The sequence below is a fragment of the Eutrigla gurnardus genome (assembly GCF_963514095.1).
Source record: "Eutrigla gurnardus genome assembly, chromosome: 2".
Taxonomy (NCBI): domain Eukaryota; kingdom Metazoa; phylum Chordata; class Actinopteri; order Perciformes; family Triglidae; genus Eutrigla; species Eutrigla gurnardus.
In genome coordinates, this window is record NC_139916.1 from 2,268,186 (window position 1) to 2,281,928 (window position 13,743).

A 13,743-nucleotide genomic window follows, 5' to 3' on the forward strand; every position below is an offset into this window, starting at 1 on the left:
ACATCATCCCTGCGAGACTGTTCCACTGCTAATGAGGGGGGGAGGTTTTCCAAGGCTGCTCATGCCTCACTGGTGGTCTGCGTGTCATCTCTCCGGCTCTGTGGTTTGCCCCCTCGCGGTGATTCAGGTCTTACCTTGGACTGTGTTTTTCCAGCTTAGGCCCCCAGAAGGTAATGAGTTTTTATATTTAGGCACATCCCTCGTGGTATAGTCGCTTTAAAGGAGCATCAGCAGCAAACTACTGTTTGCTATGTAAGGACATACTGGAGTAATTATTTTCCACTTATGCTGCTATTATTATTGTTATTAAATCTGTGTCTGGGATGGATGGATATAGAGTGGTAGAATAAACTCTTTATATGTTGTGTTTTCTGGCGGTAGGGCATTAGAGGATCCACAGAGCAGGTTGGAGGGCAGACACAACACCCAGTTAGTTCTTATTTGCCACCACCATTTTACATTAATTTGCCAAAACTCCTCAGAAGTTAAAAATGAAATGGCATCACAGAAATCTCCTTACTTGGACTACTTTTAATGAGCAAACAACATCAGTACATGAGAGATGTCTGTATTTCTGACACATCTGCTTGTAGCGCTATAGTAGTAAGTGTATAAGTATGTTAAATAAGTATGTTAAATAATGTGTACTGTGGCATAAAATACAACACTAGCTTGCTATGTTTTATGCATCTAATTTAAAGGAGTCATGTCGTTAGTCAGCGTTTTACACCATGGCGGAGTAACGGGCGTTACCATGGTTACCGCTCTGCTCGTTTGCCCATCGTTATCTCTCAGAGGAGCATCGGGGTCTCTGGTCTCGTCTCCTTCATGTATTGGGGAGGGGGGGGTGCCGGTCCAGTATGCAGAGCAGACCGCTTCTTTCTGCTCCGCTGGATGGGAGGGAGAAGGGCGGAGGAGGAGGAGGAGGAGGGGGTCTTGCGGAGGATCTGACTCCCGGCAGCGCCGGATAACTCGAGGAAGTCGCGTTGAAGTCGGTCGCAGATGAGCGGTCGCGTGCTGGTCGGGAAAGTGGCGCCGCGAGCTAAGAGGACTTTACGTTTCACGCCAAGGTAACGTCACCATGTTTCGTTACCGGTTACTGCGAACTTTTTATAGGTTTTTTTCCCGACATTTTTAAAAATGTGTCTTCATTTAGCTTCCTCTTACTACACGGCGGTACGAGACCTAACTAACGCTCACGCTTAACGGGCTCATCGTTAAATGACTGTTAACACGTAATTAACTGACGTAATTAACGAGCCGAATGAACACAGCCGAGCAGAGGATGACTTCGGCTGCCTCCACTCGGGTCTACGTGTCGGCAGGATACTTGAATAATGCCGCTACGGTAGAAAACGCTCATTTTTACAATGGGGTTCAGGTTGACGGGCTGTTATCACCGTGAAATGACTTGGCATGTAATTATCTTACCTAATTAACGAGCCGATTGAACACAGCCGAGCTGAGGATGACTTCGGCTGCCTCCACTCGGGTCTACATGTCGGCAGGATGTGTGAAAAATGCCGCAACGCTGGAAAACGCGCATTTTTACAATGGAGTTCTGCAAGTAGTGGTGGTTTTTGTGTGTTTTTAAAGCGTCTGTTTAAAGGATTAATCACGTGTGTATCATGATGACACGAGATGAAAAATCCTCCTGTGAAGTGAAATGATGTGACACTTAGGAATGATGTGCATGTGGAAAAGGAAACATTTTTTTCTTCTCTTCGGGGGACAACACCACCACAGATATCCAGATAATCTTCACCGCTCAGCCACAGGCTTCATGCATCCCACAGCTTTTTAAAAACATATCCACAAGATTACTTTTTATGTGTGTGTCATTTCACATTTCACATGGACACAGTAGATGCTGAGTTCTGTGTTTTTGGTCATCTATCATCACAGCTGCTGCTGCACAAGTCTCGCCACCATAGTGACCGTTGCCATGACGGTGGTCGTCCCCAACCCCTGCTCATCATCTCCTTAAATCAAGACTTTCACAGCGGCCCAACTCGAATAATAACACACACAAAAAATCAGAGAGGCGTTGGAGTTGTGCCATGGACAACAAAAAAATAATTTAATTGCGACCCTATGTACAAAAGTATGCACCCCCTCCCTCCCTGTCTAGATTTCACTCCTGAGACACTTTTTTGGCTTGTAATATCAGCAGCAGCACAGGCCCTCCTGCTCCTTCTGAGGCCGACATCCCTGTGAGTTTCCCCCCGTCGCCCCTGACAGAGGTGGTATTGTTTCAAAACATGCCGTGAACATCTGGGTCGAATGTGCTCTTCATTGATGGAAAAACAAAATCCGACATTAATCTCCTCGCCGATATCGAGCTCACACGTCTGATGTCGTGAATCTGCGACCGCAAATGGCTTAAATGTTGCATCAAGATGTTTTTAAAAAGTGTCGGGAGAAAAGCTCGGCTCGGCCGGTGATTAAAATCCAATTCTGAGCGTGTTCGGGGGCCGTTTTGGTCTCCCAGTGTTTTTCTATGCTGTTCCATGTTCCATGCTAATTGCAGACTGCGGAGCCACAAAGAGCATTTTCAGCTCGGCTTGAGGAGAAAAGCAACAGAAAAAGGGAACAGGTCCAGCTCAAGCGGTGACTCAGCTTTTAAAGCTTTATTAATTTAGCTTTTCCGCTGTGCCACATCGTTTTTGTGCACCAACATAAATTTGATTACCACCTGTGGTTGCCAGACGTAATGATGGGGAAACGTAATCACACAAGTTGGACTCCGGAGAGGTGGTTTTTTTAAATTCAACATAGTTGCTCTTCTTTTTCACCCTTTTATTTTTCAACTTATTTTACTGAATTGTTTTATCCTCGTGCGGGCGTTTCGGTTGACTGAAAGGCTGAACCTCTCGTTGAACTCAACATTTAAATATCATGTGTCCAGAGACCTTGATGCCCAGTGAGCTGTCCCCTTCCTTCCTCGCTGGAGAGGCTCGATCTGGCAGCATCTGTTTCAGGGCGACTTCGCGGTCGGGGAGGAGGGAAGGGTCAGCGAGGGGTCAGAAGCCTGTCACTCTGATTTCCTCTCATCCTGCTTCTTTACAGCATACCAGACCAGATTTTTATTTTGTTTTTAAACCCTGAGCTGTCAGTCGTCATACTTTGTTTTTTATTCAGCATGATTTATCAGCACATCCTGTAGCGTCTCCCTTGAAGCTGCTGTGTGCTTGGCCTGTGTTTTAAAAACTGCTTGCTTTGCAGTAATTGTGATTTATTCAATTATGGCCAAGCTTGTGTTTTTTTAAAGCTTAAAATAAACTGCCGTAACGGACCACATTATTAGTGCTGGCCACGAATTTCCCGATATATGCTTTGGTGGTTTTCTAAAAGCTCCATTCACTTTTTTTTATTTTATATATATATATATATATATATATATATATATATAGTTTTTTATGTTTTGGAACAAGAACATAGCAAGTAGATGAGAAGTTATTAAGTATTTAATTAAAGCTGCTCGTTTTGGTCACCATATGGGCTGGAGCTCTGATGTCTGAGTTGAATCAAAGCGGCTGCAGACGTCGTCGGGGTTACCTGCCTGTCGGATCACGTGGCCGCCTACAGACATGGCTTACTGCAGGCAGACGGACACGTCGTCATCACATTTACATTACATACAGTCCATTGACCCGGCTGCTGTCTTGTTTCAGTTGGGACGAGAGCAGCTCCATCAGCAGCGGCCTCAGCGACGGCGATGGCTCGGAGAATCTCAGTTCAGAGGAGTTCAACGTCAGCTCCTCCCTCAACTCGCTCCCCAGCACACCGCTGGGATCCCGACGCAACTCTTCTGTTATGGTGAGCTCCAACACTGCACCCATCCGTCCCTAACACCGTTTTGCTTGCCTTTTTTTTTTGTGAAAGGCCAAGGCCTTTTACTTGATGCATTTCCAGTGCTTTCCTTCTTCTATTGCGTGTTAAACGCTAGTTCTTTTGTTTTGACGAGGCCACAGAAAGACACCGCAGACCTGCTCTCTGTCATTAAAGTGAAACCAAAGATTACCTTGGTCTGTCACAATGTAATGCATGCTCACCAAGACAGCCCTCTGTTTGTTCTATTCACAAAAGTACATGCTGTCTGCTCGTTAGTCCGAGCCCTGGAAGCCTCTTTGCACTGAAAGAACGTCTTGTGTTTATTGTTTCTTCACGTGGACGGATGGTTGACCTGCAGAATGAGGTTTGTGCAGAGAATCACACTGGAGCACTGTTTCCAGGTCCATGTGAAGGTGGAACGTTGGCTCACGGAGGAGATGGTTTTTAACTGTTCACGTTTTGCCGTAGATAAGTTGGAGTTATTTCTATCTTTTGGAGAGGTAAACATTTTGACTCTTCTTACTGAAAGCTCATGAGGGAGAAATGAACATTAGTGGTACTCGATGAAGCCATCTGCCACCCTGGATCTCCGGCTAACAGGGAGCCAAAAAGCAGCATGCCTCATTTTGTCCTCGGTGCGACCTCCGCAATGCACCACATGATGCTTTTCTATTAGTGTCTGCAGGAATACCTAACAGAAAAAGATTATTTTTCTTACTAGTCAACTACATCAACTCAGGGTTTGTACGGGTGCTGGAAATCCTTGAAAACACGTTTTGAAAAGGTCTTGGATGTAGAATAAAGGTCTATAAATGTGTGTTGTATGTGATGACATCTATGATAGAACAGAGAAAAGAAGATCTCCATATCTGAGGGACTGAAAACAGCATTTCCTGACATTTCTTTATGAAAAATGACTTTTGATGATGAACAGATGATGAAAATAGTTGGTGATTATATTTCTGTGGATCTGTTAGTGGAATTAGTTTTCCTTTCATTTGTGGTCCTTCTGTAAAAAGCTGTCTCCAAACATCATGTTGGTTGTTTAGAGGACAATAACATCTCATTTAATGTGATGAACAAGTGACATCATAAGTAGAGTTTACCACAGCTGGAAGGGGCTGGAAAAGCATGGAAATGCACCTGGAAATGCTTGGAAAGTGCTGATGTTGAAGAAGGTGGAGGAACCCTGTAAACTGTTTTTCCTTCCTTTGCCGTCCTCTTTTTTTTCTCCTCTTGGTGCGTATCGGTCTGTCTCCCTCCGTCCTGCTGGAATGCAGCTGAGATGAAACAAAGATTGCTGGAAACACTCAACTCCGTAGATAACAGTCTGACCCTCATTGTGCCTCTCTTCCCCCTCGTCCTCCTCTCTGCAGCTCCGCACCGATGCAGAGAAGCGCTCCCTGGTGGAAAGCGGACTTTCTTGGTACAGCGAGGAGGGCAAAGCCGGCCTCAAGCTGGACGGCAGCAGCTACGAAACGGGGAGCCTCAAGACGGAGGCGCCAAGCAAGTGGAGGAAGAAGCCCCCGAGCCTCGGCGAGGAGTCGGGCTGCAGAGGGGAACTGAAGAAGCCTCAAAGCTTGGGTCACCCGGGAAGCTTCAAGAAGGGTCGCAACCCCCCCGTCGGCGTGACCTCCCCCATCACCCACACCTCTCAGAGCACCCTGAAGGTTGCAGGTGAGATCTACACCCTCTCTGCTTCAGCTCTGCTTTTTAGAAATCTGCTTCATCTCTGCCGTCATGTTTTAACTTCTAAATTTTGCGTGCTCAGTGTACACAATGTTAAAATAGTCCGTTTCCAGAGCAGCCGAGGGCGGATGTCTGCTTGGCGTCGAGATGAAAACAGAAGTGCAACCCTCAGCTGAAGCCAAGTTTTAGATTTGTGGTACAGCACAGTCAAGTGAAGGAAAAATACCCCATTAAATCATTTTCATTGTGTAAAAAAAGCCCAGAGCCATGTTTCTATTATCTCCTAGAAACATCGGGTTACTTCCTGTACACGTCTGCAGAGCCGCTGTGTCGGCCATCTGCCACAGCTACTTTCATTTAATCCCCAACAAAACATGCCGAGTTCCAAACATTTCTTGACCTTGAATTTTAATTTCCTCTGCATTATTTGAGCATAAGTGATTTGATTGTATGTGTGCTGGCTGCAGTTCTGCCGTTTTCCTTTAATGAATCTCAATCAATCAGCTCTGTGCTTTTAATTTAATGACATTTGTGAGGAGTTGGTTTAGTTTAATTTAGCATAAGATCCTTTGAAGTCGGTGAGAGACGTTTGACGTCATGGCCATGAGCTCAGTAAGTAAATACAGATGCTTCTTGCTTGTATTACAGTTTAAATGGATGGAAAGATATGTACATTTGCTGTATGTGAAATGATGTGTGTGATGATGATTATTCCAATTTTTGGTTCCAGTCTTTTAAGTGCGGTTCTGTCTGTCCATGCATTTATATTCTCTCCGTCTGCTTTTGAGTAGTTTTTCCTTCTACATACATGGACAAACATTTAAAGACAGTTATTATCTTCATAATGTCTTTTCTTTATGCAGCACCTAAAAGTGAGAAGCCGCTGGACAAATCCAGGATTTCCCTTAAAACTGCCGGGCTCCAGCGGTCTCGTTCAGATGCTGGACGGGATCATCACGGGGAGCACCGCAAGCCCCCGTCGGGTTTAGTCAGACCCACAGCCGGAGCCTCCTTCGGCTACAAGAAGCCACCCAAGGCCACCGGTACCGCCACTGTCATGACAGCAGGGGGCGCCACCATCTCCAGTGGCTCTGCCACTGTGGGGAAAACCCCCAAGTCCTCCGGCATCCCCGTGAAGCCCGTGGGGGGAGGAATCCCCTCGGGGAGGAAGAACAGCTTCGACGCCAGCAGTGAGCAGAGCTTCCTGGGGCCGAACGCCCGAAACAGCATTCAGTACCGCAGCCTGCCCCGGCCCGCCAAATCCAGCACCTTCAGCGTGATCGGCCGGCCCGGGCCCCGTCCCGTCAGCGGGACCATGGACCCCGGCCTGCTGAGTTTGAAACCCGTGCCCGTCGGCTCCACGGGTCCCCGGATGAAAGAGTTCAGCAGCTGCAGCGGGAAGATGTCCGGTCGCAGCGCCGGCCCGGTGAACATGACGGACCGGGAGAAGGAGAAGGAGAGGGCCAAGGCCAAGGCTGTGGGTGCAGACCTGGACTGTGGTTCTCTGAAGGGGGACACTCAGTCCACCGGGGAGTCCACTGTGAAGCTGCACGGTCTGAGGCGCACCAGCAGCGGCAGATACCCCGAACTGTCCTCGCCCACCACACCAAGGTGTCTCAATTAAATACTACTTTAAATAATTACTCAAATAACAAACATCTCTGCTGACTCTCCCATCATTTATTAAACTCTCTATTAGCACCCCGCCGTGCAGGGACAGTCACTTTGGTTCTATATGCTCAGGGGTTCTGCAGCCCCCCTTACAGACCCCCATGGTTCAATGAAAGGAAACCGTTTTAAATATTCAGCAGCAATATCTCTTCCCACAGACGGAGTCCCAGTGACTCTAAATCATCCCCCATGTTTACAACAGTTTATATCTGAGGTCTTCAACAGGGGGTCCGGGACCCCTAGAGGGTCCATAGAGTTACTGCAGGGGTCCCCGAAATTATTTGATCCCAAACTTTATTTTCTTCCAAAAATGTCCAAAAACACACCTAAACATGAATACTACCTAAATTAAGCAAATATAAATCTTCCTGTTTGTTTAATATTATGTTGATAAATTGTGATGTAGAAATGCCAAAATAGAATTAAAATCTGTCAACAATTATTATTTTAATGTCTTAGCATTGTATAAATACATCATTACACAGTCCTGTTATACATGAACTATAGGCTGCACTACACATTATTATTGTTTAATAAGGAACATTATGTAATAGGGGGTCCCTCTAGGTTCTCTATAGGCCTTGGGGGTCCCTCCACCTGGTCTCTGTAGGCCTTGGGGGTCCCTCCACCGGGTCTCTGTAGGCCTTGGGGGTCCCTCCACCAGGTCTCTAAAGGCCTTGGGGGTCCCTCCACCGGGTCTCTATAGGCCTTGGGGGTCCCTCTTGCCCTTTTGCACCGAGGCATTTTGAGGGCCGGTTCGGCCTTGGGGGTCCTTGGCCTGAAAACGTTGAAGACCTCTGCTTTATTTTAAATTTAGAGGCAGAAATGTGAGACAGATAAATGAAAACCCTGATCTGTCTGGTTGTACAGAGCTGGAGAAGATATAACATGACTACATTTCTGCATTTTAACATGTTTCTGTGTATGCCGGGTCCCCAGGATGCTCAACACTAAGTCTCTGGGTCGTCCCCCGAGCTTGGCTCACCTGGACAAGGTCAACTCTAACAGTCTGGACTCCTGCGTGACCATCCAGGACCTCCCTCCAAAGGTGCCCCCTTATTCCAAGCTGCAGGACTTGGCCGGGTCCCACTGCTCGTCCCGCCTGACCCCGAGCCCGGCCCCCGTGCTCCACATCGACTCCCCCGGCTCCTACACCAGCGAGAGTCTGAGCCTCAGCGCGTCGCCGCTGCTCTACCCCAAGCTGTCGGGCATGCACCGCAGCATGGAGTCGCTGCCCCTGCAGATGAGCGTGCCCTCCAGCAGCAGGTTCCTCAGGTCTGACATGCATGACAAGGAGGAGAGGGGCACAGGGACCTGGGGGGCGGGAAGCAGGACTTCTCTCAACCTCACAGATGGGTGAGTCTCTTCTACAGCTGTCAATTTTCTTCTATAATATCAAATTGATTTATTAAATATTAAAATCAAATATTTAATGCCCAAAATCAGCCTAGTATTAATATTAACTGCACAGGCTTAAACGTTGCCATTATCAGCAATGTGGTTGTTTTACTTCCTGTCCACTAGAGGGCGTTCCAAAAATATGACGAACAAATATGTTGAATTCCCAACATGTGGCAGCTTTCTTGATGAGTAATAATTAATCTATGGTACATTAGAATGACAGAAAGTAAAAAAAAACACATTGGCGTTCTCCTGACACGCTGTGTCCCCGTTGCCATGGCTACACCCTCCTCGTCTCACCGTCAGTTTATTAAAATAACAAACTAAAAACACATTCGAACTAATTGCAGCATTTGATTAGTATTGATTGTTTTACTATTCTAATTACATTTGATTTTATGAATTTGATTCCAACAGCGGTAGTCTCTTCTTGGTGATGTATCATTTTGATGTATCCTCCTATGAACCGCAGCTCCATAGTCCATATTATATGTGACGTTTTTTCCCGGGAACGGAGACTCTGAGGTGGTGTCATGTAGAAAATATCTGCTGTCTGTCGAGGTGGACATGGTCCAAATATCTCCTGCCAAAAAAGAGTACTTTTTAGTCGATCCCACACCATGTGGGCAACATGAACTCCAAGCCGTTGAGATGCCTTTAACACTAACTCAATGATGGTGTTAGACTCCGAGAACCATTTTTATAAGAATGATTATCCAATGCTTTTGTTCTCTTGTCTACAGCTTGCAGACGGACAGGAACACCTTGCCGAAGAAAGGCTTAGAGTACGTGGAGCGTTTTTAAATCTCACACTGACGTTTCTCTCTGCTCCAGGTTGACGTTGCTTTTCTTTTCCTCAGGCGCTACGGCTCCAGCCTGTCGGACAGCGACGGCAAACCGGGCCGGCGCCACTCCCACACCATAGTGAGCATGACGGACAGCGATAGCCCCCCCCAGCTGCCCTCGCCCACCCGCCCGCTGCACCCGTCCTCCGGCAAGGCTCCGCTCACCAACGTGGGTGAGTCGGCCCGGCCGCCAGCTTCTCAAAACACTCTGAGACACTTTGATAAGCCGCCCCGTCTTAACGCTAATTAACGATCCAGGACGGGGATATGAAGTTCCCAGCAGAGGTTTACAGTCGGGACGTGTTGATACAAGTCTGTCATAACAGATCGAGTCACGATTTTAAAAGACGGAGGTTTACGGTGTCAGACGTGAAGATACGTGAACATTAAATAATTACTATTAATATATATTATACATAATCATGATTTAGAGTTAAAGTCTGACGGAGATGGAGGCAGCAGGGGGTCATGTGGGGCTAAATTTATCTGGGGGACTGTTGTGTGTGAGTGAGTGTTGCCTTTCACCGAGTCATCATATATGGGTGCTATACCTAGAGGGGTGTGTGTGTGTGTGTGTGATCTGTGAGTGTGTGTGTGTGTGTGTGTGTGTGTGTGTTCTCCGTGTTTGTGTGTGTGTGTGTGTGTGATCTCCGTGTTTGTGTGTGTGTGTGTGTGTGTGTGTGTGTGTGTGTGATCTCCGTGTTTGTGTGTGTGTGCGATCCGTGCGTGTGATCCGCGTGTGGGCGTGTGTGTGTGTGTGATCCGTGTGTGTGTGTGTTGTGTGTGTGTGTGATCCGTGTGTGTGTGTGTTATCTGTGTGTGTGTGTTATCTCTGTGTGTGTGTGTGTTATCTGTGTGTGTTATCTGTGTGTGTGTGTGTGTGTGTTATCTGTGTGTGTGTGTTATCTGTGTGTGTGTGTGTGTGTGTGTGTTATCTGTGTGTGTGTGTGTGTGTTATCTCTGTGTGTGTGTGTGTGTGTGTGTTATCTCTGTGTGTGTGTGTGTGTGTTATCTGTGTGTGTGTGTTATCTCTGTGTGTGTGTGTGTTATCTCTGTGTGTGTGTGTTATCTCTATGTGTGTGTGTGTGTGTGTGTGTTATCTCTGTGTGTGTGTGTGCGTGTTATCTCTGTGTGTGTGTGTGTGTGTTATCTGTGTGTGTGTGTGTGTGTGTGTGTGTGTGTGTGTGTGTGTGTGTGTGTGTTATCTGTGTGTGTGTGTGTGTGTGTGTGTGTGTGTGTGTGTGTGTGTGTGTGTTATCTCTGTGTGTGTGTGTGTGTGTGTGTGTTATCTGTGTGTGTGTGTGTGTTATCTCTGTGTGTGTTTGTGTGTGTTATCTCTGTGTGTGTGTGTTATCTCTGTGTGTGTGTGTGTGTGTGTGTGTTATCTGTGTGTGTGTGTGTGTGTTATCTCTGTGTGTGTGTGTGTGTGTTATCTCTGTGTGTGTGTGTGTGTGTGTGTGTGTTATCTGTGTGTGTGTGTTATCTCTCTGTGTGTGTGTGTGTGTGTGTGTGTTATCTATGTGTGTGTGTGTGTTATCTGTCTGTGTGTGTGTGTCTGTGTGTCTGTGTGTGTGTGTGTGTGTGTGTGTGTGTGTGTGTGTGTGTGTGTGTGTGTTATCTGTGTGTGTGTGTGTGTGTGTGTGTGTTATCTATGTGTGTGTGTGTGTTATCTGTCTGTGTGTGTGTGTCTGTGTGTGTGTGTGTGTGTGTGTTATCTCTGTGTGTGTGTGTGTGTGTGTGTGTGTGTGTGTGTGTGTGTGTGTGTTATCTCTGTGTGTGTGTGTGTGTGTGTTATCTATGTGTGTGTGTGTGTGTGTGTGTGTGTGTGTGTGTGTGTGTGTGTGTTATCTCTGTGTGTGTGTGTGTGTTATCCTGCTCCTCACCCTAACCTGTCTCTCTCTCCTGCTAGTTGCCCCGATCACCCCGAGGATCTCGCGCTCCAACAGCATCGGCCCCCCCGGAGAGTCGACCTGCGACCTCTATGGCTCCTCCCCCCTGGGCAGCAGCATGTCGCTGGCTGACCGGCCCAAGAGCATGATGCGGTGCGGGTCCTTCCGTGAACCGGGGGACGATGGTGAGCCATCTGTTAGTTTTACATCGGAACATGAAGGCAGCGTCTCTGGTGGAGAGACTCCACCCATCAGTTAACGCTGCTTTCACCAGTTCATAAATACCATATCAACAGTTTTACATCACAGTTATTGATGTTAATAAGTCAGTTTGAGATGTTCCTCATGTTTAGGATTGTATGTCTGTGTGTGGGGATTAGCAGGCGTTCCTAGCATTCTGAAGTATTAACTAGTTTATTGTGTAATATTAAATCCCTCCCTTGCTTGTTTCAGTCCACGGCTCTGTTCTCTCTCTGGCGTCCAACGCTTCATCCACCCATTCTTCGGTGAGTCATCATATTTCAGTATGAGCGCTGTGTCATCATTTAAGAATCCTTTTCTCCAAAAGCAGGCCAATCACATGTATTCATAGGCTGCAGGAGAACCTGCATGCATTAAAGCAGGTGACCTTTAAAGCCGGTCTGTGATTGGTCTATTCATTAAAGTTCTACCTTAATCCTCTTCTGTGGTGCGTTTGCTTGCCCCATGCCTTCTGTAGAATGAGGAGAGGATACAAGGGGAGGTAAGGCCAGCGTGCCACCACTCTTCACCTCACATCGTGCCTCGTTTCTCTGCTTCACGTGTCATTTCCTGTTCAAACGCGGTCCATTCGTCCTCGGATGTTATCGGTGCTCAGTGACGTCCGCAGGCCTCATAACTCATTTTGTTTTATCTCTAATATCCTTCATCCTTCAGCACCACCTGCTAACATTTAATAAAGACCTTCAAGAAACCTCATAAAATCCCCAGTGCATGAGAAAAGTAGTAAACACCCACAGCCATCCCATGATCAAGCATTTTTCCATTTGGTTTGGGTTTTTTTTTTCCACCCACTGTCATTTCAGTTTCTTCCATATTTTGGTTGTTTGCATATTCTTTTGTTTTTGTTGTTCACTGAATGACACATTGCTACACATCCAGTTCTGCTTCATCATCCGCACCACTTCTGGCCTTTTGTCTGGGCTTATTGTGTAATACGTGGCTTACTTTTCCATTTTGTCCACAGCAAATCCGTAAGCTGAGGCGAGAGCTGGAGTCTTCCCAGGAGAAGGTTGCTGACTTGACCATGCAGCTTAGTGCCAACGTACGTATCGTTTCTTTCTTTCTTTTTTATTTAGATTCCATTTTTTGGCCTCTTTTTTTCAACAGTTTGTGCCTCACAACTGAAATACAGAAACCTGCTTTTTTGTGTGGATTTGGTGTTTCCTTGCCTACTTAAAGGTGGAAACATGAATCTGAAAGTGGGTCATATATGTAGTCGAAATGTAAAATACATTTAGAATTTGGTGCCTTCTTGACCGAGAAAAGGCAGATGGTGACTTTTTGGTGCATGTGGATGAAAGACAACAACTCCCACAATGCACAGCTCCACTGGTCTGTAACAGGTCTGTAGTCTCAGTGGGTCCCACCACTGGTCTGTAACAGGTCTGTAGTCTCAGTGGGTCCCACCACTGGTCTGTAACAGGTCTGTAGTCTCAGTAGGTCCCCCCCACTGGTCTGTAACAGGTCTGTAGTCTCAGTGGGTCCCACCACTGGTCTGTAACAGGTCTGTAGTCTCAGTGGGTCCCACCACTGGTCTGTAACAGGTCTGTAGTCTCAGTAGGTCCCCCCCACTGGTCTGTAACAGGTCTGTAGTCTCAGTGGGTCCCACCACTGGTCTGTAACAGGTCTGTAGTCTCAGTGGGTCCCACCACTGGTCTGTAACAGGTCTGTAGTCTCAGTAGGTCCCCCCCACTGGTCTGTAACAGGTCTGTAGTCTCAGTGGGTCCCACCACTAGTCTGTAACAGGTCTGTAGTCTCAGTGGGTCCCCCCACTGGTCTGTAACAGGTCTGTAGTCCCAGTTCATGGTCAGATCCCTGACCACGAGGCCGCCATGTTTCAGCTCTCTGGTGTTCACCTCTCTCTACTGTTGCTTTACTTCTCCAGCTCTGGAACCTCCATAGACACACAAGACGTTTAACCTTAAACCCTCATGTTGCTTCTAACTGTTTGAACAGACTGAAACATTCTCCTCCTCCTCCTCCTCCTCCTCCTCATCCTCCTCTTCCTCCTCCTCCTCCTTTTCTAGCTGCTTGAGTCTTGCTCTTTTCCATCACACTCCACTCCTTTAACTAATCTAACTGCACATTTGAACCTCTGCCGACGCTCCACTTCCCAACTAACCTGGTGTTTTCAACCCGCTGACTGAGTGTGT

General features: G+C 47.0%; 1 protein-coding gene across 5 annotated transcripts in view; it reads left to right on the top strand.

The window, feature by feature from the left end:
• nav1b (neuron navigator 1b) overlaps positions 1–13,743 on the top strand; it is a 49,047-nt gene that overhangs the window by 21,977 nt on the left and 13,327 nt on the right. For 3 of the 5 annotated variants that reach the window (XM_084034656.1, XM_084034657.1, XM_084034658.1), the window contains exons 5-14: positions 3,675–3,819; positions 5,211–5,511; positions 6,387–7,134; positions 8,134–8,550; positions 9,339–9,380; positions 9,456–9,613; positions 11,350–11,514; positions 11,783–11,835; positions 12,048–12,071; positions 12,555–12,641. In XM_084034656.1, the coding sequence (XP_083890782.1) occupies positions 3,675–3,819; positions 5,211–5,511; positions 6,387–7,134; positions 8,134–8,550; positions 9,339–9,380; positions 9,456–9,613; positions 11,350–11,514; positions 11,783–11,835; positions 12,048–12,071; positions 12,555–12,641 (2,140 nt within the window). The remainder of the gene's footprint in view (positions 1–3,674; positions 3,820–5,210; positions 5,512–6,386; positions 7,135–8,133; positions 8,551–9,338; positions 9,381–9,455; positions 9,614–11,349; positions 11,515–11,782; positions 11,836–12,047; positions 12,072–12,554; positions 12,642–13,743) is intronic. The other 2 variants (XM_084034655.1, XM_084034659.1) reach the window with 1 other exon arrangement.